The following is a 16,969-nucleotide window of genomic DNA, read 5'->3' on the forward strand; positions in this document are numbered from 1 at the left end:
GGAAGACAGCGATTTCCCAGCCATCCCAAAGAAGAGGGGAGGACCCAGCCATCCCAAGGAAGAGGGCGAGTATCCGGCCATCCCAAGGAAGAGGGCGAGTATCCGGCCATCCCAAGGAAGAGGGTGAGTATCCGGCCATCCCAAGGAAGAGGGCGAGTATCCGGCCATCCCACGGAAGAGGGCGAGTATCCGGCCATCCAAAGGAAGAGGGCGAGTACCCGGCCATCCCAATTTAGAGGGCATGTACCCGGCCATCCCAAGTAAGAGGGCGAGTACCCCGGCCATCCCAAGGAAGAGGGCGAGTATCCGGCCATCCCAAGGAAGAGGGCGAGTATCCGGCCATCCCAAGGAAGAGGGTGAGTATCCGGCCATCCCAAGGAAGAGGGCGAGTATCCGGCCATCCCACGGAAGAGGGCGAGTACCCGGCCATCCAAAGGAAGAGGGCGAGTACCCGGCCATCCCAATTTAGAGGGCGTGTACCCGGCCATCCCAAGTAAGAGGGCGAGTACCCCGGCCATCTCAAGTAAGAGGGCGAGTACCCGGCCATCCCTAGTAAGAGGGCGAGTACCCGGCCATCCCAAGTAAGAGGGCGAGTACCCGGCCATCCCAAGTAAGAGGGCGAGTACCCGGCCATCCCAAGTAAGAGGGCGAGTACCCGGCCATCCCAAGTAAGAGGGCGAGTACCCGGCCATCCCAAGTAAGAGGGCGAGTACCCGGCCATCCCAAGTAAGAGGGCGAGTACCCGGCCATCCCAAGTAAGAGGGCGAGTACCCGGCCATCCCAAGTAAGAGGGCGAGTACCCGGCCATCCCAAGTAAGAGGGCGAGTACCCGGCCATCCCAAGTAAGAGGGCGAGTACCCGGCCATCCCAAGTAAGAGGGCGAGTACCCGGCCATCCCAAGTAAGAGGGTGAGTACCCGGCCATCCCAAGTAAGAGGGCGAGTACCAGGCCATCCCAAGTAAGAGGGCGAGTACCCGGCCATCCCAAGTAAGAGGGCGAGTACCCGGCCATCCCAAGTAAGAGGGCGAGTACCCGGCCATCCCAAGTAAGAGGGCGAGTACCCGGCCATCCCAAGTAAGAGGGCGAGTACCCGGCCATCCCAAGGAAGACGGCGAGGACCCGGCCATCCAAAGGAAGAGGGCGAGTACCCGGCCATCCCAATTTAGAGGGCGTGTACCCGGCCATCCCAAGTAAGAGGGCGAGTACCCCGGCCATCCCAAGGAAGAGGGCGAGTATCCGGCCATCCCAAGGAAGAGGGCGAGTATCCGGCCACCCCAAGGAAGAGGGTGAGTATCCGGCCATCCCAAGGAAGAGGGCGAGTATCCGGCCATCCCACGGAAGAGGGCGAGTACCCGGCCATCCAAAGGAAGAGGGCGAGTACCCGGCCATCCCAATTTAGAGGGCGTGTACCCGGCCATCCCAAGTAAGAGGGCGAGTACCCCGGCCATCCCTAGTAAGAGGGCGAGTACCCGGCCATCCCAAGTAAGAGGGCGAGTACCCGGCCATCCCAAGTAAGAGGGCGAGTACCCGGCCATCCCAAGTAAGAGGGCGAGTACCCGGCCATCCCAAGTAAGAGGGCGAGTACCCGGCCATCCCAAGTAAGAGGGCGAGTACCCGGCCATCCCAAGTAAGAGGGCGAGTACCCGGCCATCCCAAGTAAGAGGGCGAGTACCCGGCCATCCCAAGTAAGAGGGCGAGTACCCGGCCATCCCAAGTAAGAGGGCGAGTACCCGGCCATCCCAAGTAAGAGGGCGAGTACCCGGCCATCCCAAGTAAGAGGGCGAGTACCCGGCCATCCCAAGTAAGAGGGCGAGTACCCGGCCATCCCAAGTAAGAGGGCGAGTACCCGGCCATCCCAAGTAAGAGGGCGAGTACCCGGCCATCCCAAGTAAGAGGGCGAGTACCCGGCCATCCCAAGTAAGAGGGCGAGTACCCGGCCATCCCAAGTAAGAGGGCGAGTACCAGGCCATCCCAAGTAAGAGGGCGAGTACCCGGCCATCCCAAGTAAGAGGGCGAGTACCCGGCCATCCCAAGTAAGAGGGCGAGTACCCGGCCATCCCAAGTAAGAGGGCGAGTATCCGGCCATCCCAAGTAAGAGGGCGAGTACCCGGCCATCCCAAGTAAGAGGGCGAGTACCCGGCCATCCCAAGTAAGAGGGCGAGTACCCGGCCATCCCAAGTAAGAGGGCGAGTACCCGGCCATCCCAAGTAAGAGGGCGAGTACCCGGCCATCCCAAGTAAGAGGGCGTGTACCCGGCCATCCCAAGGAAGAGGGTGAGTACCCAGGCATCCCAAGGGAAGGTAGAGGGAGTACCCAGCAATCCCAAGGAAGAGTGAGTACCGAGCCAGCCCAAACGAATCCTACAACACCCTCATACCCTGCGGTGTATGTGGAAGTCTCCCAAATAGGGCACCATTAAATAATGCTCGGCCATACTGTATTCACTCCTGGACTTCCAACCTAGATCGGTATCCACCTGTACCACAATGGCTCTGTCTATGTCCCATCAAGCTCACGTGTACAAACCCCGTCCATGAGCATCTTGATTGGACGGCAGAGGGCGGGTTTCCCATTAGCCGTGCGATCCCCGAGCCGGCCCTGCCAAGGTTTTGGGCCCTCCCCTTGGACACCGTACAGAGAGTTTCCCTCGCTGGGCCCGGACAGCGAGATAGAGACACACAGAGAGGGAACGCCGCAGGAGTCACAGAACCGGAATCCTCCGTGTCCCCGGGACCGGCGGACTCGGGTGGTCCCGGGACATGCGCGACGTCCCAGGTCGGACACATGAGCGAACCCGTTTTGCCGGATCCCAAACTCGCGTGGTAAGGGAGAGTGGAGGAGAGCGAATGGGGGAGTTGAGAGCCGGCATTTTTTCATCGTGACATCACGCTGTGCCTCGGTCCGTCAGTCGTGCTCTTTTTTAGGCCTTTAACGGGGTCTTTGTGCATTTTTATTATTGGGCATGTAACTTGGACAATCTCTCGCTTTGATCTGGTATGTGCATGTGTGCGTGCGGGGGTGTGTGACTGTGTGTGCATGTGTGCGTGCGGGAGTGTGTGCATGTGTGCGTGCGGGTGTGTGTGCGTGCGGGTGTGTGTGTGCGGGTGTGCGCATGTGTGCGTGCGGGTGTGTGCATGTGTGCGTGCGGGTGTGTGCATGTGTGCGTGCGGGTGTGTGCGTGCGGGTGTGTGTGTGTGTGTGTGTGTGTGTGTGTGCGTGTGTGTGCACGCATGTGTTACACATAAACTTCCAGCTTTTGTTTTGCGTGACATTACAGACTGATTCTCCAATGCCAGCTTTCATTCCGTACAATCCTCGAGTGAGTGAGTGAGTGAGTGGGAGTGATGTATCTTTTCTCATGCGCTACCCACAGAGGGTGAGCTAACTCTACTTGATCCGTCTATCGTTCCTCTCATTGTAGACCTGCAGCCCTTAAACAATCCTGCCAAGATCGCTCCATGATGTCATTCACCTGTGTGCTGCACAATTCCTTCTTTTCTCATCTCATCTTCCGATCTCTATCTTTCATTTCAGGTTTCCCAGTTGTTTGCTCCAAACCAAGTTAAACAGTATCTGTATTGATGTGGATTTGCTGGGATGGTCTCCAATCCCTCTCCCACCTCCTTTTCCTCTTTTCTGTTTTTTTTTCTTTTTAACATTCCTTCTTCTTTCTCTCACGATGTTGTAACCTTATGAAACCCTAACAAAGCGCCGAAACAGCTGTATTTGGCTTGTGACGTCAGCGCAGGTAACAGGACATTCAGGTTAAACAGAGGTTGTTGCACCTGGGCTCCACCAGGCAACGTTCTTTGGCCACCAAAGTCTTTCACGAACTGACTGGCGATGTCTGTCGTTTGACTGAAAATTATTTGGGCAGGAATTTACAAATATTACATGATACATATATTACAGAGTTCCCATGGACAACAAGGCGACTATGTCCATTGAGCCTGTGCAATGGTCACCAACCTATGGTGGATATCCTCTGTCCTTTAAAAAAAATTTTGAGCATCAAGCAAGGCCTAGCCATGTACCATTTGTAAAATGACTTTGGTATGACTCGGCTGGGATTCGAACCGCTGACCTTCCAGACTCAAAGCGGATGCCTCTAACCCTTAAGCCATCTACAAACAGACGGAACATTTTCGTAAGTTTAAGACAATCATTTCAAATGTACCTGAGTTTGTTTTGTGTTTATCTCGATGATGTGTGTTCTTCAACCAAGGTACTTTAAATCCCAATGCAGTTACACAACTGGAGTCGAATCAAGAGCCGATGCAAAATGTCTTCCTTGAGGATGTTTTTTTGTGATGATGAGCAAGTGATTGCCACAAAGATTTGTCAGTAATCGTGGGTGAAACGAGACTTCTTCTCTTATCACAATTGCCCAAAAAGTAATGTTTGTTGCATTTCGTGTCAGGTGGTGGTTGTGTTTGGAATTTGAGGTTTCTGACGTCTAATCTCAAATTTGACTGCGCTCAATCGGTTCCTGTCAGCATCTTGACCTGTCAAGTCGTCCTGCTAAGGTTGCCACTCGTTCTCATTAAATACCATGCTTGAATGGGAGAAAGGTGATGTCCATGGATGTAAGATTTGTAATAGGGTTAATGTTACGTAGTATCATCAGTGGTTAGGATTTAGGGACAGAGTTGCAATTGAATGGTGATAAAAATGATTTTATTCCCATTGAAGTGGTTCACAGAACTTGTCAGACGGATAAGTTACAGAAGGAAGATCGATAGTACGAAAAGGTCAGTACCGGTATTCGATTCACAACACTGACACCACTGACATTCACAACACCACTGTCGAAAGGTGTAATATTTCATTGGCAGATTTGTGGCCTGGCATTAAAATCTATTTTATTTTTAGAACCGAACTATCACCATTATTATACGAGGCCACAGAATTACCAATCAATCCTGGTGTCAATAATCGTGCACATTGGTAAATGCAGGGACGCAGTCCATCTAATTCTTAAATTATATATATATTATTTAATTATTTATTTATATATTTAATATTATTTATATAATTATATATTTAATTTATATAATTATACACGCAAAATTATATATTTAATTATTTATATAATAAATTATTTATTTATTTATTTCATATGAGGGAGATTTCAGGTGGCATTTCCCTTTCATAAGCCATGTTTTGGTGGCCATTGCATGTTGCCATGGCAATATCAAGAGTCAACCACATTGTGGGGACTGGTGTCACATGACCAGACCAGGTGGGGAAGACCAATTATCTCCTTCCTGAAGGTCATTAACAGACGATCTGCTATTGACAATAACTCTTTTGAGACGCTTAGTTTCTAGAAACATTGGATCAAAATCGTTAATACTGCTACCCACAATCTAGAGGATGCTTAGACATTATCCTCATGACTAGACCACCACCATACCTCAGCACCTCGTCTTTCAGCACTAAACGTCATCTGGCGCTACTTGGCGAAATGCAGACTTTTTTTCACAAAAAATGAGAGGTTTCTGATTGGTTTGGTTCATAAGTTTCAGAGGAGACCACATTAAAAACCCAGCTCAAGAGGTGAAGATCTGGAGGATTGTTTCAGTCTTCACTGTACTCTGAAACAGCAATTGTTCAAAACGTGCATAAATACAGTCATGGCCAAAAATATTGGCACCCTTGCACTTTTTTCAAATAATGCACCATTTCTCCAGAAAATTGTTGAAATTTAAAAATATTTTGGTATCCACAAATGTATTTCTTTGGTTTGCAGTGGAACAAAACAAAAAAAGTGGAAAAAATTACTGAATCTTACCTTATTCCACACAGAAAGCCTAAAATGGCCCAGACAATATTATTGGCAACCTTTTAGAAGTTGTTAGAAATAATTAGATTTCAAGGAGGTGATTCACCTTTACTTTGGAATTGAACTCACCTGCGGTGAGTTGCAGGTGCCTGCAATATAAAAATCACTCATTCAACGAGTTTGAATAGAGAAAAGGAGCCATTTGCTGTTTTGTGTCAATGTGTGTACCACAATGAGCATGGAGAAAAGAAAACCACAGAATTGACTGAGGAGGTCAGATACAATATTGTAGCCAAGCATGGACAATCTCAAGGCTACAAGTCCATTTCCAGAGATCTTGATGTTCCTGTGTCCACCGTACGCAATGTTTAAGGCCCATGGCACTGTAGCCAACATACCTGGACGTGGCCGCAAGAGAAAATCTGATCGAAGATTGCAGCGAAGGATTGTTCGAATGGTGGAGAAAGCACCTCGATCAACTGCCAAACAGATTCCAGCTGACCTTCAGACACAAGGTACGACAGTTTCAACTCGCACCATCCGTAGCCAACTCTGAAAGGGAGTTTTATGGTAGGAGACCCAGGATGACGCCACTGGTGAGAGAGCATGACTGGAGTTTGTCAAAACGCACCTGAACAAGCCAAAACCCTTCTGGGAGTATGTCCTGTGGACAGATGAGACCAAATTAGAGCTTTTTTGTAAAGCACGTCATCTCTATGTTTACATAAAACAAAATGACGCCTTCAAAGAAATGAACACCTTCCCTACAGTCAAACATGGAGGAGGTTCAGTGATGTTTTGGGGTTGCTGTGCTGCCTCTGGCACTGGCTGCCTTGAAAGTGTGCATGGCATCATGAAATCGGGAGATTACCAAGGCATTTTGGAGCGCAGTGTTCAACCCAGTGTCAGAAAGCTGGGTCTCCGTCGAAGGTCACGATAGGTCTTGCAGCAGGACAATGACCCCAACCGCACTACAAAAAGCACCCAGGAATGGTTCAAGACAAAACGCTGGAATGTTCTGAAGTAGCCAGCAATGAGTCCAGATCTAAATCCCATTGAACACCTGTGGGGAGATCTGAAAACAGCAGTTGGGAGAAGGCCGCCTTCAAATGTGGGAGAATTGGAGCAGTTTGCACAAGAAAAGTAGGACAAACTGCCAGTACCGAGGTGTAGGAAGCTCATTCATGGCTATAGAAAGTGCTTGACTGCAGTTATTTTGTCCATAGGCTGACTGACTGCAGTTATTTGTTATTATTGCAGTTACTATTGCAGACTGCAGTTATTTGTGCTGCCAAATATTAAGCCTAGGGTGTCAATAATTTTGTCAATGCCATTTGTTTTTATTTTCTGATTTAAAAGGATATATTAAGTTCTGAATTAAAAAGAAAGCTTCTTTAATATTAACAGTGAAATAAAGAATTGTGGAGACCAAATACTTTTGTAAATTTCAACTTATTTTTAGAGAAAATTGTGAGTTATTTGAAAAAAAGTGCAAGGGTGCCAATATTTTTGGCCATGACTGTATGCAGATCGGCATAGATATCGAGACTCGTCCAGCCGAAGCAACTATTGGATCCTTTACCAACTTCAACTAACGTGAATACATATGTGAAACAATATTGTTATCAAATAAGTGAATTGAGATGTAGTGATTTATTTTGTCTACATATGTGTGTACAGATATAATTTTGGTGAGACATGGACAAGAGATGAAAGGAAAGGGTTTTTTTTTTGTGAACAGAATCAACGCTCATGGTAGAGCTAGAACGCAGAACAGATCAGGATGCAACATAACAAAACGGTACAGAGAGGGGGAAACATCATCAGTGGGGTTGAAGGACAAAATTGAGGGAGATTTGGACAAATAAGGGAGGTGGGGAGGGAAAAGGGGTAGGGCAAAATGTATGGGGTGGACAAGAGGGATACTGAAGCCAACTTTTGGGGGTGGGTGGTTTAATGAAGGTCGAAAATTTCATGGTTTTGGGTTGGGGACGATCTGAGATGGCGGTGAACTGCTGTCTTGAAGATCTGGTGGGAAGAATGGGATTGAAGAGGACGTGGAAGTTGGTTCCAGAGGAGGGAAAAAAGAGGAGCGAAAGAGTAAAATGTGAGCAGTGAGTCTTGATTTTGGCAGTTTCACCAGGATGGGGTTGATTATTGCCAGGGTTGATGTATGTCCTGTAGAAACCTGGGGGGGGGGGGGGGGGGATGGGCAAAGCATAGAAAGAGCAGAGGGTGCAAAACTAGAAAGGAGGTGTTGGAAGATAGAGAGACCACCGACCTGTCGGCAATGGCGAAGCGATAGACCCATAGACTCAGTTTTATAACGGGAGGTTCCAATGATCTTGATGGTCTTGGTTTCCATGACATCAAGCTGCACAAGATGTGAGGCAGGGAAGCCAGCCCAGATGGGGGAGCAGTACTCCATTAAACTGTGGGTGAAAGCCTTGTAGGTGGATAGGATCTCAGGTGTACGAAGAAAGGACTTTGCACGATGGAGGATGCCTATTCGGCGACTGGCTTTGGAGGCAAACTTTTAAATGTGGTTTCTTCAACAGAGATCAGGGCTGAGAGTAGACCCATGAGTTTGAGTGACTGAACTTGTTCGAGAGGGTTTAATTATTTATTAATATGCAGCCTATGGCTGCTGGTTGCATCATTTTCTGGGGGCATGGCTGTGCTGCTGATGGAATGCCCCTTTCCCAGCTAGCTGGTACTCATTTTGCCGACCTCGGAATGATGACAGGCTGAGTTGACCAACCTGGTGTTAATTCAACGGCATGGCAGGGGCTTGAATTAAAGACCCTAGGATCTTAAGCCAGCCACCTTAACCGTTAATCCAACACCAGGCTTTTTGAGAGGGTTGTTGAGAAAGTAGATGGGAGGTTTTACGGTGCAGCCCTTTCTTGAGAGAGAGTGTGACTGTGTAGGATTTCTCAGGATTACACACCATATTCCAATTGTTTGACTAGTTAGTGATTTTGTCAAGGTCTGAAGAGAGGGAAGAGGCTGCTGCTTGTCTATATGAAGGATGAGGGACGTCATGGCAGAGTGAAGTCATCAGCAAAGAGATAGAGGATTTTCCAGAGTGTCAGAGAGATTGTTGATGAAGATTAGAAATAGGATGGGGCCGAGAAGACTGCTCTGGGGAATTTCAGCCTTGACAGGGAGAGGAGATGAAAATATTCCGTTGAGAGCCACGCGTTGGCTACGAGAATAGATTAATTCAGTGAGCCATGTGTGGAGTTGGCCTTAGATTCCATAGGCAGAGAGTTTGGAGAGCAAGGCAGGATGCCAGACAAAGCAGGATCAAAATCTCGAGATATGTCGAGAGAGACGCCCATGATCTCATGTCTGACATTGAGGGCCTACAGCCATTGTTGGGAGAGTATAAACAGCATGTACAAGGTAGAGTTATTGTTGTTTCGTATGCAGCCTGTTGCTGCTGGTTGCATCATTTTCTGGAAGCACAGCTGCGCTGCAGATGCAGTGCTCCTGATACCAGTAAGCTGTTACTCATTTTGCTGAACTTGGAAGCATGACAGGCTGAGTCAAACCACCTTTATTATTTCAACGGCACGACAGGGGCTCAAACTCAAGACACCACCTTACCCATTAATTCAACACCAGGCTTATCACGGTAGAGTGGCCTGGTCTGAATCTGAATTGATGTGATCGGGGACGAGGTCATTACCCCACGCACGTGAAGCAAAAAGCACGGTTAAGCAATTGGTTCACTTCTGTCTGTCCTTCTGTCTAAAATGTCATTTTATGATCGAGGAAAACGTAATTTATATTCAATGTTAGATTTTGAACACAAATCGGAACAGAATCGAAAACGAACCTGGAATTTAGCACTACCTTGGCTCCAAATTTGTCGCGATTACGCATGTGCAGAGAGGAGTTAGATAATTTATTCAGTCTGTCTGTCTGGCAGTCAAACAAAATTGAAAATAATAACAAACAAGCAACTTCCTGTTTTTAAGGATGTTATAAAAGACACAAACAACAGGCACGGATAACTAATGCAACGTGTTAAATAAGGTAGTGTAAAAGACGCTGCATCAACGGCGGCAAAGTTCCCAATTTTTTTTTCTACGACCATTGAAATCTTTTTTTATTTCAATTGAATTATATACTTGTACACTAACACACCTTCAGAGGCCATTTTCCCCCACACAGCAGGGGTTGGCCTTTTTTCAGGCACCGTGGTCCCCTTTTTAAAGCAATGTTTTATGGCCGGATGCCCTTCCTGCTGCCAAGCCTGTTAGTCACCTCTTGCGACACACAGGGAATTACCAGTGAACTGGTACTCAATTTGCCGACCTCAGGAAGGATGACAGGCTGAGTCAACCCTCCTGGCGTTAACTCAATGATCAACCGGGATTCAAACCCATGATCCTAGGATCCCAAGCCGGCACCCTAACCGCTGAGCCAACACCAGGCTTCATATACCTGAACACTGTAGAACACAAATTGCCTTCTTGACACTTTCAACACCATTCCATTTAGCAGTACCTGGACAAAATATTACCGCATTTTACTTCACCATGAACTTTCAAATTTTCTGCTTATAGACACCAGCCATATCCTTGTTTCTCAAGACAGCATGGTGTAATGTATTCTATAAACTCTCGTGTTGGGGAAAAAAGGAAGGATTTTCATTTCAACTGTGCTGATAGATTCCATGACCTTGCTGATGAGTGGAAGTAAGCTGATAGGTCTGTAGTTAGCTAGATCAGTTTTTTCACCTTTTAATGTAATGCTGTGATGTGGGCTGATTTCCTAGCAGATGGAAGACGACCTATAGGTTTTTTTGCCCTACTTTGCCCTACCCTACTGCCCTATTTGCCCTACTAGGGCAAATGACAGGGTGAAAAGAGCAGAGAGAGGATGTCTAAGAGCAGCACAGCAGGTTTTTAGGACATGTGAGCTGATGCTGTCTCGTCCAGTTGTAGCATCAGATAGTAGGAGACCTGTAGGTCCTGTAGGACCTGTAGGCCTGTAGGTCCCGTGACCAAATTCTGGGAACAAAGGTTTGAAAGTGTTTTTGTGTTCCCTGATGAATACCGAACAATTTTGACTTGGGCTGCCCCCTTGTCAGGCATTGTCAGGCATTTCCGGGAAGGGTCAACAAAGGCCAAACAGGGGTCAAAATTCAAATATATTCCAATCGTGTCGATATGCATATCGAATTACTCGTCTAGTCATGAGGATTCCAAAAATGTATAGTTTGTTATACCTCCGACCTTAAATGAGGGCGCTATGGTCAAAAACGTCGAAAGGTCAACGCACTTTTAACTGGCGGTCAAATTCACCAACACAGTTAACATTGGCCGATTCTAATGATTTTAGTGTCTAATAATATGTTTTCTGACATGGCAAATTCAAATAAGCAACTTTTAAAAGTAAAGGTGGTTGCCATAACCTTGAAATTTCAAAATGGCTGGCAAAAGGGCTACTGAAAGACTTGAATCAGGATCCTTGGCCAACAATAACACAGTTATTTCTAAACACATTGTCCAATGATGCTTATCTTGCTTTATTGCCCAGTTCATCATCCTACTCAGTGTCATATCCATCAGAATCAGTCAGAATCACTGTTACAATCACTAGTATCTGAATCTGTGTCAGAGTCTACAGTGCGGTTTGTTCTGGCATCACGTAGACGTTGAGGTAGTGCCGGCTGTGAATACCGTATTGGCAAACATTTGCCCTCTCTCAAGCTCCAACCATGCTGAAGGGGAGATGATGGAGCATCTGGATTCATAAAGTTTAACATGATGAATGCCTGATAGTTGGCCCGTGTTACCTTCAAATTATGTGAATCTGTATCAGGAGGAATCCTGAGAGTCGATTTCCTCTTCATCCCCTCCCACTTTTTGGCCCGAGCTTCTGCGAGTGTCTTGCTTGATTTACCCTTGTATATGTATTTGATGGTATACTGCTCTAGCTGTTTAAGAGTTTGTGATGTCACTGGGAGACATTTCCCAAGCCCTCTAAGTAGCTCTCGTGCCTCTTCTGACTTCATTGTGCTGTCAAAGACTGATGGTTTTCCACGGCCATAGAAACTGGAAATAGCATCTGCACCAGTGTGGATGTGAAATGGGATAATGATATCACTAATATCCTTATCAAGGAGTGTTGCGCAATCAATTATGCTTTTCTTCCTTTTCAGTCCTAGCATACCTTCAATTTGATGTGCCACATACGATACTAAAACCAACACATCTGTGTCTTCTGCATCAATGACAACGGCATCTTTTACTCCCGACTTTCTTAGTTGGGAATATATGTACAACAGAATGGTGTCTGCTTCCATATGCTGACATGTCAACTCAACTACCTCCTCATCAGTGGACAAATCACTACAGCGTTCCCTCACAGAGTAAATAAATCTGGTATCTGGATGTTGGAGTAACAGGGTTTTGAACTCAGTCTTCAGAAATTGCTGCAGACGAGTTTTGTTTCCTGGGTTCTTGAACATGTTGTTGAAGTGCCTAGGGGATGGCAGTTCATCATTTCTCTTGATGAAAATATTCCTGGTCCCACCAACAAAAGGCAATTCACCTGTTCGCCTTTCATGTTCACTATCTTTGATGCTGTGTTGTAGATCATATGGGTCATTTACAAATATTATCTGGGAAGCCGTAGGATGGCGTTGGACAACAAGGTTAAACATTTTAGCAGCATAATCGCCCCATGTATAAGCACTTTCGTCTTGCTTCTCTCTATCCTCAGCAGACGGGGTTGATAGCCTCCAAATGAACCCCATATCTACTAGTGCAATGTATCTATCCCGGAACTCCAGTTCAATAAAGTTGAACTTTTGTGCCAGTTTACATTTTTGCCCTTTGCGCATTGTTCCATTTACATTGAAGATGGGGAGACACTCTTCTGTCACGCGGTATTCCATGACTTCAGATAGCACTAGACCATCATCTAACTCTTGTGCCAAAGTGATGATCTCGGCCATGGCTTTGTTTTCCATAGCATCTGTTTTTGTGACCTTCTGTTTTGATGCGTCTTTGATAACTGGTGGTTTGCTGAAGCTGTGTCTGCTGTTTCTGTGTATGGTTGCATCAAACTGTTTATCACCAGAGAACTTGCGCTCTTTGAAGAATGATTGCACTAGAGTCTCCCCATCCTCATGTGCTGAGTCAAAGTCTTTGACAAGTGCATCTGATGCGACCATTCCTGACTGGAGCGACCTCAAGATAGGCTGTGTAAGGTCGAATGGGTCACAATCAAATTCCGTGATGCAATTGTCTAGATCTTGTACACCGCGCTCATCGAGCAACAACCTCGTTGTGGAGTTCTCTCTGTGACCTTCAGATGATTTGGTGAGGTTTGCCAATGCATGTAGTGAACTTCTAACTCTATTCACAGAGGTGACGGTTCTTGTGTGAGTCAACAACATCTTTTCATTTTTTAAGATGCGCTTCCAACCTGCTTTCATCTTCGACCCTTTATTCATGGTCATTTCTATCCAGAGATCCAGGGGTAAGCACGAGTACGGTTTCCCGGTCATTGATTGCGTGAATAGGCCATCTCGCATGTACCCCTCTCTTTCTTCGGGGAGACTGCTAATCTCAAGCCAGAATTCTACAAGCCATCTGCTGTATTTATCATTGTCGTATATCCGCAGCCATGGCATCATCATTCGGAGGGATGCTTTGAATGAATCCCAATCCTGTGTCCTCAGGGCGTATATGTTCATGATCAGTATTTCAACCATTTCCATAAAGCTCAACCAGAACCTTGCCATAGGGCTGTCTGATTTCCCAACACTCTCAAATGCTCTTTCTACAAAGGACTTGAACTCTGCATCCATCAGGAAATCATCTGCGATGGCCTGTAATTGTTCTTTTGAGCTATTGGGTGGACTTCTAAGAACTTCCAACTTTGATTTGAGCTCCGATGATAGCTTCAGTCCCTCGCTGACCCCGCGAAAAATAATCCTGCGAATGAGCACCTCATACATAAGTGAAAGGCACCTTATGCCTCTGTTGTAGTGTTTACCACGAAGTGCTTGGTCAACTGATCCTTCTGGAATTATATCGGCTGCCACAAGAATTTCAGATAAACCTGAGCCATGGAACCGCTTGTTTATCGCCGATATGAAGGAAATGTGAGCGTGGAATGGACCCAAGAATGGAAGGATAAGTTGAAATTTCTCAGGATTCTCATTTTTCAGCTGGACAATAAGGGCATAGACTGGTTGGTCGCCTACCAGCTGAATAAATGGCATTGACTTGCACTCGGCTGCGGTGACCATGCGACACATAACCTCGTGAACCACTGACTTCTGAGGTGGCTTTGGAAATGTCAGGAAATAGTATGCTGTACTTTTCACCACATACTCATGGATATTAGCCTGGAACCCAGTGAAACTTCCAACTTTCTGTTCATCAGCTGGTATGTTCTTCCCTGCAATATCCAGACGGGCCAACACGTGCATAACACCTCGCTTTCTTTGCTCATCACTTGTTTGAAGTGAGATATCAATTTCCTGACGAACTGCTGGCTGGCCACGTTTGACTGTTTTGTAAGGATGAATCTTGTGTTGTAAAGTACTTAAATCTTTCAAATCTTCAGACTTGGTCAATTGAAGTATAGGACGACCCTCCTCTGAGTCCATTGATGTAACATCATCAGGTTGTACAAACATAACATTGGTCCGGTGAGATGTATCGGCCCCTGTCAATGTATCATCTTTGAAGTCATCGTTATCTAGGATACCTGTTCCTGGAAAACCATCTGCTAACTCGTCAGGACAAGCAACATTTGCTTTGATATTGTTGCGAATATGGAATTTGGCCTCCATATCCGCTTGTAAATATTCCCCTATTTCCCCAATACTCCCCAACTATCCCCAATCCCCCATTCCCTAGTCCCATTGTCTGTAAACAACAATCAGTAGAGCCGACCTTCCCCTTTTTCCCCCATTAAATGTCGTGCCCAGGTCCACCGCATCTCACGTAGACAACTTTCGGACATCTTGCTAGTTATTCTTAGTCTATGTCAGTTAAGGACTCCTTTCCATTAATTCCGACTCTTCGTTGCACCAGAATGTGATTATATGGCACCAGTAGTGAGTTTAGGACCTTTCCCATACCTCCTTCCATCTTCTTCCCCAAACAACAACAACAACAACAACTACAACAACAATTACAACAACAACGACGCTGCGCGGGGGAGTGTGCGTCATCACACCGGCTCGGTTAGCCGCCATTGACAATGCGCTCCGGACCATGCGCTCCACGGGGTTACCACGAAGGGGCTCCTTGTCAGTCCCTCGTCAAGGGCGGAGCCGGTAACCCCCCCCGCACGCACCCAATGAGAAGCGACGTGCCGATTCCATCTGGGGCGGAGCTAACGAGCCGAGGGCGTGTCACTCCCCGCCGGATATACGCAGCGACTGACCGGATGTGACGTCAGATGCGCCCCCAGCTTGAAGAAGAGCAAGTCACTACCTCGAGCGCTGTGAGACCTCCCGCATCTCTGGACCGGACCGAGTCGATTCTGTCCCTGAGCCCAGGTGCACCTGGAGCCATCGATCCTGCCTTTCCTAGCCATCAATCCCCGTGTGAGTCAGCCTTTTGTCCCGTTTATCTGTCGTCTGTTGGGGTTAATATAAGATTGTGTCTAAGTGCCTATCTTCCTTTGCTGTCCCTCTTGTAGTTGTAATCTAACCTTCCGAACGAATATAATCTCCTCCGGAGGTCTTGAGAACCATATCCCTGGTGTCGAGTCATTTTAATCCCAGCCGTGTGTCTTTTCCTTCATTGATCTAGCGTAGCGCGATTAGTCAACGTTCGGGTATAATCGGGTAACTTGTGCAGACGTGGTCATACCAAACCGCTCGGTAAATAACATCTAAGCCGCGTCTGTAACAATTGGTGTCGAGGAGTGGGATTCGGACCCGGGACTAAATTTATTAGGCCCAAATTTGTAACAATTAGAATCGATTCGGAGCGCGTTTCCCGCGCGAAATTATAACGGCGAAATTTGATTTTGTTATACGAAAATAAAAACCCGAATTTTGAAAGTCGCGCTATGGCGGATCAAGACAGCTGGGGTCCGGTAGGGGAGAGTGAGGCAGGGTCGGTCCAGGACCAAATTGAGGGACATGAGGGACAGGAGGAGAGCGAAGCAGCGAGGGTAGCAAACGCACAAAATGGCGCCTCGCTGGTCACCGCGCCCGCGACCGTGGCAGCGCCACCGGTGGATTTGAACTTGTTTTTAATACAAATGAAGGCCCTTATGGCCCAGAATAGTGAGCAAATGAAGGCTCAGAGTGAGCAAATGGGGGTAATGAGGGACGAAGCGAGGGGTACTGGTGAGGGATTAGACAATAATTTTAGGGGATTAGACAACAATTTTAAGGGATTAGACGAGAAATTTGGGAAATTAGACAATAGATTAGGGGAAATACAGGAGGGGTTAATGGGGGTAGAAAACAGAATGGCCGCTCAAGAGAATCAAATGGAAGGGATGCAAAAGGGGTTAGAGGGGGTAGAAAATAGAATGGCTGCCCAGGAGAATCAGATAGAGGGAGTGAAAAATGGGTTAGAGGGGTTAGAAAACACCATGGAAGGCAAATTGAGGGACATGAGGGACCAAGCGAAAAGGGAAGTTAACCAAATGGGGCAGCAGATAGAGGGGGTCAGAATGGGGGTAGAAACTAAACTGGATGCTCACAGGGAGGAAATGGAGCAGATGAGGGTGGCATCTGGGCAGGAGATGCAAGTGATGGGAGAGGAGATCAGAAGAGGAGTGAGTGAGGAGGTCGGAGGAGTGCGCGAGGAGGTGAGGCACTGTAAGGAGCACATGGAGAAGGAGGTGAGAAAGGGGACTGTAAAGTTACAAGGGGGCATAGAGGACCTGACGCAGGAAGTAGAACAGCTGACGGAGGGACAAAAAGAACTAACGGACCAGGTAAAGAAGAACACAGCGGTAATAGGAGGGTTAAAAGCGACACAAAATGACTTAAAAAATGACTTGGTAGCGACGAAGAGGGAATGTCAGATGGTACGTGAGGGACTGACAACGAGGCTGGACGAGGTGATAGAGGTAATGGAGACGAAGGACCGGCAGGTGAGGACGCACATGGAAACGGTCAAGGTAGCCTTAGAGGATGAGCTTGAGGAGACGTACCGGGACATAAAAGAGGTGAAGCAG

General features: G+C 47.2%; 1 protein-coding gene across 4 annotated transcripts in view; it reads left to right on the forward strand.

The window, feature by feature from the left end:
* Positions 1-2,627: 2,627 nt before the first annotated feature.
* Positions 2,628-16,969, forward strand: part of LOC137424174 (DENN domain-containing protein 2C) — a 207,001-nt gene continuing 192,659 nt past the window's right edge. For 2 of the 4 annotated variants that reach the window (XM_078774498.1, XM_078774499.1), the window contains exon 1: positions 2,628-2,775. In XM_078774498.1, coding sequence (XP_078630624.1) covers positions 2,760-2,775 — 16 coding nt within the window. In that variant the 5' untranslated portion in view covers positions 2,628-2,759. Of the gene's footprint in view, positions 2,823-16,969 lie in introns of all 4 variants that reach the window. The other 2 variants (XM_078774500.1, XM_078774501.1) reach the window with 2 other exon arrangements.

The sequence above is a fragment of the Myxine glutinosa genome, chromosome 3, assembly GCF_964187855.1.
Source record: "Myxine glutinosa chromosome 3, kmMyxGlut1.1, whole genome shotgun sequence".
Lineage (NCBI taxonomy): Eukaryota > Metazoa > Chordata > Myxini > Myxiniformes > Myxinidae > Myxine > Myxine glutinosa.